At 47.6% G+C, this 11718-nt stretch overlaps 2 protein-coding genes across 7 annotated transcripts in view; one reads left to right on the top strand and one right to left on the bottom strand.

Moving 5' to 3' along the window:
• OCIAD1 (OCIA domain containing 1) overlaps window positions 1–3813 on the bottom strand; it is a 41394-nt gene extending 37581 nt beyond the window's left edge. Inside the window, exons 1-2 of one of the 6 annotated variants that reach the window (XM_050948005.1) lie at window positions 3557–3812; window positions 1525–1609 (exon numbers count right to left, since the gene is read on the bottom strand). In XM_050948005.1, coding sequence (XP_050803962.1) covers window positions 1525–1609; window positions 3557–3619 — 148 coding nt within the window. In that variant the 5' untranslated portion in view covers window positions 3620–3812. The other 5 variants (XM_050948008.1, XM_050948003.1, XM_050948007.1 and 2 more) reach the window with 5 other exon arrangements.
• Window positions 3814–4370: 557 nt separating this feature from the next.
• LOC127048348 (troponin T, cardiac muscle-like) lies at window positions 4371–9113 on the top strand. Its single transcript, XM_050948104.1, has 2 exons — window positions 4371–7462; window positions 8454–9113. Exons 1-2 carry the CDS (start codon window positions 7183–7185, stop codon window positions 8705–8707), a joined length of 534 nt encoding a protein of 177 aa, XP_050804061.1. The 5' UTR covers window positions 4371–7182; the 3' UTR covers window positions 8708–9113.
• The last annotated feature ends 2605 nt before the right edge of the window (window positions 9114–11718 follow it).

Here is an 11718-nt window from a genome sequence, read left to right on the forward strand (position 1 = left end):
GGCATTTACAGGGATCACTAAGGTCAAGCATATGCATAATTATTCACCGAAGTGTGGCATGGAAGGTCTCTACCAAGAGCCAGTAGCTTACAGATCATGATCATCATCATCATCACTGAGAAACAGGTGTATGGATAATATTTAGAGACAAACTTACAAGGTTCACAGAGATCTTCTTCAGCTCTGTGTAGCCTGAAACTTTTCTCTTTCACCAACAGAAGTTGGTCTAATAAAAGATATTACCTCACCCACCTTGTCTCTCTAATATCCTGGGACCAACACAGCTAAAACAAGATTGCAAATGATGAATAATATTTAAGAAGTATCTATACCAAATATTATGTTCTTAAAGCCTTGAAGTTAAAGGCAGGTCACAAGGATGTGATGTGCCATGGAGAGGTTCTCTTCAGGGAGAGGATAGCAGATGCTTATTTCTCTGTGTCTGGTCACTTATGTATCGTTCATTGTATGCATCACAATGGAGACCTATTTGCATAATTGATCCTGACACTAATCAAGAGACTGTGAAAACAAAAGAGAGGAAAACTGCAGAAAAAAAACTAAAACAACAGGGGAATATCCTGTTTGCAAGTTATAAAAATGGATTCTAGGGGTACAACAGAAGATCTGATATATATCCAGGATCCTTCATGGAGAAGACGAACAATCATCATATCCTGTCTTATGAAAGGAGGGTCACAGTCAACTTCACTAGAAAATACTGCAAAGACTTTGAGTGAGCCAAACTTCATTAGACAGGAAAGTATCTAGTTAAGTCTAGGCTCTAGAATGTGTGTTATGATTTTATTTTACATGTAACCATTTGTTGCCAATACTTTTCCTTGCTGCTTCTCAAATCTCTATTCTTGTTAAATAAACATACTTGTTTTCACTATAAACATTTCTAAATGCTGAGTGTAAAGTGGAGCTATGAGCTAAGATATAATTGGTAAGATTAGGGGTACTGTTCCTTTGGGATCAGCATATCTGTCAATACTGTGGAACAGGAGCTGAGCATTCCAGTGAAATGGCCATAGGTTGGAGTGTGTCTATCACTAACCTGCCGAGGGACAGCAGAGTGTGTAGGCTGAGGACAGAGGGCATGTGTTGCCCAGTGGTGATGGAGTCAGGGAGCTAACTCCCGACAAGCACAGAGACAGCAGGCACAGTAAAGTCAGTAATGGTAGGTGGTGGGGAGGTGCTTTCCAACCCTATGTAACTATGGGAGGCAAAATGGCCCCTATAACTGGATCTTTAAAACAGTTACTGTAAATGCTAATGGATCAAGTATTCAGGGAGATGATGTGACAAGCATTTTCCTTCCATAATATTACTCATCTTAGTGTATAATTTGATTTCAGTGACGCTTCTCATACAAATAGTCCTTACTCCTGGGTAAGGATTTGCAGGTTTTGGCTCTCATTTTTAAATAACTGGGATAACGGCAAAAACAATACTACAAAGGAGGAAGAAAGAGGAGATTAAAATGGAGACAAAGGTCGTTTATCAGCAAACTTGACTCACATCTATACCAGAAGCTCTCTTCGCTGCATTCCCTGAAAATTCTTCTTTCATCCTCTGTTGGTACATAAGCCATACCTACAGGATTCTTTCATTATGAAAATTGAACATTAAAAGATATTTATATGAAAATATTAACAGAATTAAGCTTTTTAAAAAATGCTTTTCCAAATCTCTACACTTTTACATGAAATATCTATAATGTAATAAATTGGGGCATTTATTCATCAGGAGACCATTATTAGCTATTTAATTTAGTTAGATTTATAACTATCCAGGCCTCTTGCTGCCTTAGGTATAATTTTAAAGATACAATACCATTGAAAAACACAGCATCTTATCCAGACATGAGAAAATAACCAAAAATCCTGCCACACACTTAAATACCAACCCTTATCATATTCCTCCCACCACAAAAGCCTGGGTAAAAGACAGATCTTGCAGACGGCCTTGAAGGCCAACAGATTCTAACTATTCATAGAGCACTAGGATCATATTGGTGTTAGTCACTATAACTTAACACAGTAGAAAAGTCTTAACCACATAAAACATTTCAGTTATCTATAAGATGTTATAAGGTGAAGGCTGGCCAACCTCCCCACTACTCCCTCCATTAACTTGGAGTGCCTGATCATCACCACTATTGTGAGAGAGCTAAATGATGTTAGGCTGTCATGAGCACCTAATATATGAATAAAAGATAACATTTTTAGAGAAGTTATTCTATGTTACCACTTCACAATACATTTCTCTCATTAATGGGACCTCACAGCAGTGGGAGAGCAAAACTTCAAATTACAAAGGAACATCCATAATTAAGGCTCAAGTTTTTGCTCAGATATTTTTAGTAAAAGTCATGGACTGGTCATGGGCAACAAACAAAAATTCACTGAAGCCCATGACCTGTCCGACTTTCACTAAAAATATCCCTGACAAAATGGTGAGGTGGGTTCAGGACTCATTCTTGCTGGGGCTCCCAGATCTCCCACTGCTGTGAGGAGACGGAGCCCTGGGGTCCCTCTGTCCACAGGGGCTGGGCTGCTGTAGGGTCCACTTGTCATCTCCCCATCAGGGTGGCTGGGAGCTCAGGGAGGTCCTCTGCAATGACTGGGAGCTGCAGGGTCCCCACATTGCCCACCATGGCTGGGCAGCGTCAGGGTCCCCACCACTACCTGCTGTGGCTGGGCAGCTTTAGGGGGGCTGGGAGCACCAGACCCAGGCAGAAAATGTCACAGAGGTCAAAGGAAGTCACAGATTTTGTGACTTCCATGACATAATCGTAGCCTTATCCATAACATATGGAAATGCTACATAGTTAGCCCATAGCATATTCCATTTATTCAACAGCAGTTTGTATTTTAGGCTAGGCTAGTTTATTACTTATGCCTCTAAAAGAGAAGCCTGGGTACCAACAGTATGTGGGGGTAGAGGAAATATATAGACAGCAAATCTCTATTCCAAGTAATTCTAAGGAGGTGTTTAATGTATCCTTTAGTGAACAAAAAGGGATTTTGCTGTGTGTGTTTCAATGACACCTACTGGCACTCTCAGATGACATTTTCAGATATGTTATTAAATCTTCCTTATTTAAATAATCCCAGCTGGAGAAGCCAACTCTGCAAACATGGCACAGATGTTTTGCTACAACCATCTCCGTCACCCCAAACTGCGGTTGCCACCAGGTCAGAGGTTGCCAGGGCTGACACATGCAGGCCAAGGGGTCAGGCTATTTCCCCTGTACACTCACTGCAAGCAGAGCCCGGCTGGGGCGGCCAAGGTCTCCCACACAACAGCTGCCTCGGGGCGGGCGCTGAGTGACACCAAACGCAGTCGAGCCCCAGAACCCCTCGTGCCCGCAAATACGCTGGGGCCTGAGACCCCACATCACACGGCAGGGCTCGCAGAGGCCTCCCGGGCTTCACAACAGGTCCCCTCGCGCCTGCCCGGCCCCAGCCCTACCGGCACCGCGGGAGCGCCTGGGCAACCGGGCTCCCCGCAGCTGCTCAGCCCCAAGTCAGGGGCGGCCCCTCCGTACCTGACCCGGGCCGCCGTGCTCCCCGCCTCGGGGGCCCCGCCCTTCCTGCCTGAGAGGATCCATGCGGGCAAGCACGGGGAGGGGACTAGAAGAAATGAAAAAACGGCTCAACGGCGATGCCAACCGCACCGCCACACAAACCTCCCTGGGAGGGGGAGGGGCACCGGAAACCCGCAGCGACACAATGACCCCGCGGGAACGGGACAAGGGGGATGTCACCGGAATGACCCGGATACAGCTATGGACAAGGAAGGAGCAGCAGGAAATCACCCCTCACAACTACCTCCGCGAACTCGTTTAGTGCGCATGCGCCTGATAATCTTGTTCCGCTCTCCTCTCAGCGCCCCGCCTCCTTCGCTCCGCTGCTGGGGGCGTGGCTGGGGTGCAAAGGCTCCAGCCCCTCGGATCTGCGGCCCCGCCTCCTTGTCTGCTGTGTGTGCGCGCGAGAACCAGGCGAGTTGTGCCCTTGCCTCGTGAGCCCGTGGCTGAATGATAAGTGGGTGTAGGGGTTCGGTGCCTCCTCCTGGGAAGCCGCTGTCGGGGGGGTTGGATTCCCCCGCATCTCCCACCAGTGGGCAGACGCGGAGCTCCATGGGAGGGAATGCCAGCCAGCACCCTTGTCGGAGCAAAGGGTGGTTGAGCGGGTCACGGGTTCCCCCATCTCTAAGGGAAGGCTGAGAGCCAGGTTTGAAGTTGGTGCCGAGCTGGATTCACTAAAACAACGAGGCGTCCGGTGGCACCTTAAAGACTAACAGATTTATTTGGGCATAAGCATTTCTGAAGAAGTGTTTTTTTTACCCGCAAAAGCTTATGCCTAAATAAATCTGTTAGCCTTTACGGTGCCACTGGACGCCTCATTCTTTTTGTGGATACAGACTAACACGGCTACCACTCTGATACCTGAGCTGGATTTGGATCACTCATGAAACGAGAATAATGACACACGCATGTACATGTGATGTACACTGGCATAATATGCCGTGTCTTTGTGCTGTGGAACATCTGCGTACAAGATCCAGCTGCTGCTTGCCTGTGACAGTAGTGGCTTGTACACTGTACCAGTGCTTTTCTGATGGACTTGTCAGTTTCTAAAAGAAAGCCTGTTGTGACATTCTGCCTGCAAAAAAAAAACAACCTTCCAAAATTATATGGGTCGTGATGTATCTGCAGACAAACAGAAATGATAGCCCTCCCAGGTGCGAATTAGTCATTTCTATGAATGGAGTGTTAAGGAGGGGAATTACTAAAATCGACATTCAAGGTCCCAGCCATTCCTTTCAATGCACAATGTGTTTCCTTCCTGTGCTTTATCTGCCTGCTTGCTTACAGGAAAATTGCATTCTCTAATAAATTCAGGGGTATTCATAGCTACAGAAATGGTAAATTCTCAAGAGGTAATTCTTACACCATTTATTTTTAAAAATGGTAATATATTTTTGTTATATATTTGGTATCTGTCAGGTGTTACTGTATGAGCCATATGCCAAACATTTTAAATATACAGTTACATGTCCTGTGTATGGTTTTAGCTTTAGAAACTCCAGGCATGAGACAGGTTACGAATAAACACATCTATTAAGTAAAAGATGATTTGCAAGAGCTGTCTAAAAAGAAAGGATGCTACTAAATTAGGCTCCAGTTTTGTTAGAGGTTATTTACACACAGGAGCCCGGGCGGGAACTCAGAGCAGCACCACTGAGATAGTTTGAGTATGGAAGTGAGTGAGGATTTGGAAGTTAGAGGGCTGTGTTGGAGCAGGAGGATTATGATGAGCATGCTAGGTTTGCATCCTGCTAACAGTAAAAACAGAAACCTCAGAGAACTAACTATTCTAAATGAAAGCAGTTTATCAATGAACAGGAATAACTTGAAAAAGAACACTGGTTTTATCTGCTAGTGTGGTGCTTGCTGTAATAGCTTCCACATTGAAGACAACGCTACTGCTTTAATTCATCATATGCCGCTGAGCTGTTGCCACTCACCTGGAGTGCACCACTCCCTCATACCATTGCTGGAGGGGGCAAATTATTGTTTCTTAGCCCTCAAATTTAGGAGAGGAAACTTTTAAGCCGCTGCTGTCTGGTGACTGCACAGAGGCCTCTGCCTGGAGGAAGGAAATGCCAAGCATCAGGGAGGTCTGAAATCAGTAGAGTGGAGGTCCATTACATAAACAGTGGGGGAAATGGGGTTTGGAAATGTTAGTGTGGCAGGGTCCCTAAAATGAGATGGGTGGTGGTGGAAGGGTACATTTGGTTACATCAGGTGGGTGGAGCGGTATGCAGGGAAATCAGTAGAAGAGAGAGATTTTGGAGTACCGGGGACTCCTGAAATGAGCAGGGAGGATGGAATAGGGAAGGGAGCATCTAGGGTCAAGAATCCATAAGTGTCAACATCTAGTGACAAAGAAATAGATTGTTAATTTGCATAGAGTTACACAAATTTGCACAGAGTGACCTAGTGATGCAAAAGACTCCTGTTTCTTCCAAAACCTCCAGTTAATTAATTGTGCCCTCCAGCCCCATATCAATTAATTTTGGATTTTGTAGTATCTTAACATCAGTGTTCTGCCTCCCAGACACCATCAATTAATCCTGGCCCTGTCAGTCCCACATCACCCAGCACATATTTATTAACAGAGATTGTGGGGGTGAGTGAAAGCAGTTTCCTGGTACCATTAGCTAAAATCCATGTGGTTTGGGAAGGTTTGGAAAGTGTTTTGACTGTACAGGTAATAGAACACCTCCTAGTCGACCTGCTCCTTGGTAATGATTTTTTCCATGTAGCTCAAGTTAAAGTATTTGCCTGCAGCAGAGGAAGTTTTATGCTGGGACCCCCGGAGGGAAAGGGTTAGGTCTCAGGAACTGCTGAGAAAATGAGAGAGAGTCTTCTTGTCCAGCAGGGGGAAGCCTCATGCTTCCAGGTGGGAGGGTAGTTGAGACCAACTCCTGCACTGCAGCTGGAGGCAACATCTTCCAGTCCAAGGCCTGGTCTACACTACGTGTTTAAACCGATTTTAGCAGCATTAAACCGCACCCGTCCACACTACGAGGCCTTTTATATCGCTATAAAGGGCTCTTTACATCAGTTTCTGTACTCCTCCCTGATGAGAGAAGTAGCGCTAAAATCGGTATTACCATATCGGATTAGGGTTAGTGTGGCCACAAATCGACGGTATTAGCCTCCGGGCAGTATCCCACAGTGCACCACTGACTGCTCTGGACAGCTATCTGAACTCGAATGCACTGGCCAGGTATACAGGAAAAGCCCTGCGAACTTTTGAATTTAATTTCCTGTTTGGCCAGCGTGGAGCTCTGATCAGCACAGGTGACCACACAGAGCTCATCAGCACAAGTAGCAATGCAGTCTCCTGAGAATCGAAAGAGAGCTCCAGCATGGACCGCACGGGAGATACTGGATCTGATTGCTATATGGGGAGAGGATTCAGTGCTAACAGAACTCCGTTCCAAAAGACAAAATGAAAAAATATTTGAAAAAATTTCCAAGGCTATGATGGAGAAAGGCCACACCAGGGACTCAGTGCAGTGCAGAGTGAAAGTTAAGGAGCTCAGACAAGGCTACCAGAAAACCAAAGCAGCAAACAGAAGCTCCGGGTCAGGGCTGAAAACATGCCACTTCTACGCTGGGCTGCATGCAATTTTAGGGGGCTGCGCCACCACTACCCCCTATCCCTGTCTGTGGATTCCGAGGTGGGGGTTGTAATCTCAAACATGGCTGAAGATTCTGTGGAGAGGGAAGATGAGGAGGAGGAGGAGGAAGAGGAGGACGACCTTGCAGCGAGCACACAGCACTCCGTTAGCCCCAACAGCCAGGAGCTTTTTGTGACCCAGACGGAATTACCCTCCCAAGCCACTAGCCCAGACAGTGAAGCCATGGAAGCGACCTCTGGTGAGTGTACCTTTGTAAATATAAAACATGGTTTAAAAGCAAGCGTTCTTTAATGATTGATTTGCCATGATGGCTTGGGATGCATTCACGGCCAGTAAAGTTACTGGACAAGTTTGTTAACATGTCTGGGGATGGAGCGGAAATCCTCCAGGGACATCTCCATGAAGCGCTCCTGGAGGTACTCCAAAAGCCTTTGCAGAAGGTTTCTGGGCAAGGCACCCTTGTTCCGTCCACCATGGTAGGACACTTTGCCACGCCATGCATGTAGCAAGTAATCAGGTATCACTGCATGACAAAGCATAGCTGCGTATGGTCCCAGTGATTGCTGGCATTCAAGAAACATCCGTTCTTTATCTCGCTCTGTTATCCTCAGCAGAGTCATATCGTTCATGGTAACCTGGCTGAAGTTCAGAAATTTAATTAAGGGGACAGAGATGGCCATTTTTCTACTGGGCTATTGCTTAAAAGAAATCCTTCCTTGCACGTAGCCAAGCGGGGGGAGGGGAGGAAGGATAGCGCTGAGCTTTTTTGCGTTTGGCTAGCAGGAATCTTCCCAGGTCCCAGCCACGCTGTGGGGGGGGGGGAAGAGGGGTGATTAGCAGTGATCTTCCATGATACCAGCTATGCAGTGGGGGGAGCGGTAAAGCAATCATCCTAGAGAATTGGATGCGGGGGTTGGCTTCTGCTGCTGCATGTTAATAGGAAAGAAGCGTCAGAGAGCACTGTGTATATGAAGGCTGGAGAAGCCGAAAGACAATGGCTTACCATGGCTGCATGCAAGCTGAATTCTGATGCCCGGACCTGCGTCTGTGAGATCTGTAACACCAGAGCCGCAGGCACTCAATATTAAGATGCAAAATGCGACCTTGTAGTGAAATCACATGTGCTACGTAAGGTGAATAGTGTTGTTCGCTGTGAAAGAGTTTAACCATTGTTCTGTAAAATGTATCTTTTAAAATACTTTTCTCCCTTTTTTCCCTCCCTTATGCAGCTGCACGTTTTTCAAGCCTCCCTACTCCATCCCGAAGGCTATCTCAGATAAGGCGGAGGAAAAAGAAGACGCGAGACGAAATGTTCTCGGAAATCATGGAAGTAACCCGCAATGAAAGAGCTCATCTGAATCAGTGGAAGGACGTGGTAGCAAAGTACAGGAAAGATGCCAGTGAACGTGAGGATAGGAGGGACCAACGTGAGGATAGGAGGGATGAACGTGAGGATAGGAGAGACTCTCAAGATGAGAGGTAGCGACAGGAAGATCAGAGGTGTAGGCAGGAAGATCAGCGGTGGCAGGATGCAATGCTGGAGCTGCTGCATGATCAAACTGATATCCTCTGATGTCTGGTGGATCTTCAGGAAGAGCAGCGGGGTCACAGTGCCGCTGCAGCCCCTGTGTAACCACCCTCACCACTCACCATGTTCCATATCTTCCTCACCCAGACGTGTAAGAACGCGTGGGGGAAGGCTTCGTGCACCTGCCCACTCCACCCCTGTGGACAGTCCAACCAAAAGGCTGTCATTACATTGAAATGTGTTTAATGGCCTTTTCCTTCCCTCCTATCCTCCTACCAATCCACACCCGGGATACCTTGTCAGTTCTCTGCCTCTTTTTCTAATTACTTTTTAATAATGAATACATGATTTTTAAACGATAGTGACTTTATTTCCTTAAGCAAGCTGCAATCGAAGGGGGAGGGCGGGTTGCTTACAGGGAAGGAGTCAATAAAGGGGGGGGTTCATGAAGGGGAAACAAACACAGCAGTCACACCGTACCCTGGCCCGTGATGAAACTCGTTTTCAAAGCTTCTCTGATGCGCACCGCTTCCCGGTGTTCTCTTCTAATCGCCCTGGTGTCTGGCTGCGCGTAATCAGCGGCCAGGTGATTTGCCTCAGCCTCCCATCCCGCCATAAAGGTCTCCTCCTTACTCTCACAGAGATTGTGGAGCACACAGCAAGCAGCAGTAACAAAGGGGACATTGGTTTGGCTGAGATCTGAGCGAGTCAGTAATGTGCGCCAGCGGGCCTTTAAATGGCCAAATGCACATTCTACCACCATCCTGCACTTGCTCAGCCTGTAGTTGAACAGCTCCTGACCATTGTCCAGGCTGCCTGTGTATGGCTTCATGAGCCATGGCATCAAGGGGTAGGCTGGGTCACCCAGGATAACTATCGGCATTTCAACATCCCCAACAGTTATTTTCTGGTCTGGGAAGTAATTCCCTTGCTGCAGCAGTTTAAACAGAGCAGTGCTTCTGACGACGCGAGCGTCATGAACCCTTCCTGGCCATCCCACGTGAATGTTGGTGAAACGTCCCTTGTGATCCACCAGTGCTTGCAGCACCATTGAAAAGTACCCCTTGCGGTTTATGTACTGGGTAACCTGGTGCTCTGGTGCCAAGATAGCGATATGGGTTCCATCTATCGCCCCCCCACAGTTAGGGAATCCTATTGCAGCAAAGCCATCCACTATGACCTGCACGTTTCCCAGAGTCACAACCTTTCGTAGCAGCAGCTTAATGATTGCTTTGGCTACTTGCATCACAGCAGCCCCCACAGTAGATTTTCCCACTCCAAACTGATTCCCGACTGACGGGTAGCTGTCTGGCATTGCAAGCTTCCAGAGGGCTATTGCCACTCGCTTCTCCACTGTGAGGGCTGCTCTTTTCTTGGTATTCTGGCGTTTCAGGGCAGGGGAAAGCAAGTCACAAAGTTCCATGAAAGTGCCCTTACGCATGTGAAAGTTTCACAGCCACTGCGAATCGTCCCACACCCGCAAAACTATGCGGTCCCACCTGTCGGTGCTTGTTTCCTGGGCCCAAAATCGGCGTTCAATGGGTAGAACCTGTCCCATTACCAGCAGGATCTCCAAAGCGCAGGGGCCCGCGGTTTGAGATAATTCTGTATCCGTGTCCTCATCACTCTTGTCGCCGTGCTGCCGTAGCCGCCGCCTCCTCCTCGCCTGGCTTTGCAGGTCCCGGTTCAGCATAGACTGCACGAGAATGCGCGAGGTGTTTACAACGTCCATGATTGTGGTCTTGATCTGAGCAGGGTCTATGCTTGCTGTGCTATGGCGTTTGCACAGTTCATCCAGGAAAAAAGGCGCGAAATGGTTGTCTGCTGCTTTTACGAAGGGAGGGGTGAGGCTGTACCCAGAACCACCCGCGACAATGATTTTTGCCCCATCAGGCACTGGGCTCTCAACCCAGAATTCCAAGGGGCAGGGGAGACTGCGGGAACTATGGGATAGCTACCCACAATGCAACGCTCCAGAAATCGACGCTAGCCTCGGACCATGGACGCACACCATCGAATTAATGTGCTTAGTGTGGCCGCGTGTACTCGACTTTATACAATCTGTTTTACAAAACCGGTTTATGTAAAATCGGAATAATCCCGTAGTGTACACATACCCCTAGAGTCTGTGAATCTATGAATCACATCAAGAAGGGATCGGGATGTAATGCCTGCCAGCGAGAGAACTGTCCAAGTGGTTAACTGCCAGCAGGTTGCACCTGAACCAGAGACAAATTGCTCTAGGGAGGACAGAGAAATGTGTCCCAGAGGAGAGCCCAGAGAAGGGGCAGGGGATCTCAGAAACCACTGGGTGAGGATTCCTGTGACTTTGTAACAGGGAAGTAGCGTGCTTCCAAATATGGGAAGGGCTGAGACTAGCTCCTTTCCAGGCGAATGCAACCTGCCTGCAGGGGAGGTGTTTTCAGTGATTAAGTAAACTGTCCCAGTTGTTAGCTGGCAGAGTTTTGTAGATGAGCAGGGGATAGAACCCTTCCTAGGAAGCACAGAGAAATGTGTCATAGGAGGGGGCCCAGAGGAGGAAACTGGGGAAGGAATAGTCGGGATACAGGAATGTCTCCTCACTAGTCACTTGGGCCAGGATGCCCAGGACACTAGGAGGATGGCTGGGTCAGCATCTGTGCACCAGGCACTCACCCTGTGACTCAGGCTTGGGAAGGAACCATGTAACTGACCTCCTTGAGGGGAGCAGTCACACAGCTGACTTCTCAGGGACAGAGAAAGGGGTGGCAGAGGGTATCCTAAACCAAGTCCCAGTTTTTCAGGATGCTGTTTCTGATAAGTTTTTGAAAAGTAACTGTGTCTCTTTACATCAAGATGCAGCTCTAGCGCCTGTGACAGCAGAGGAGTTGAGACCAGGAAATTGCCAGGTGGTAGTTTGTGAGAACACAAATGACCCAACTGACAGAGAAGGTTTTTTTCCCCCCTGGCTGGTGAGAGACAGGGAG

The sequence above is a fragment of the Gopherus flavomarginatus genome, chromosome 3 (assembly GCF_025201925.1).
Source record: "Gopherus flavomarginatus isolate rGopFla2 chromosome 3, rGopFla2.mat.asm, whole genome shotgun sequence".
Lineage (NCBI taxonomy): Eukaryota > Metazoa > Chordata > Testudines > Testudinidae > Gopherus > Gopherus flavomarginatus.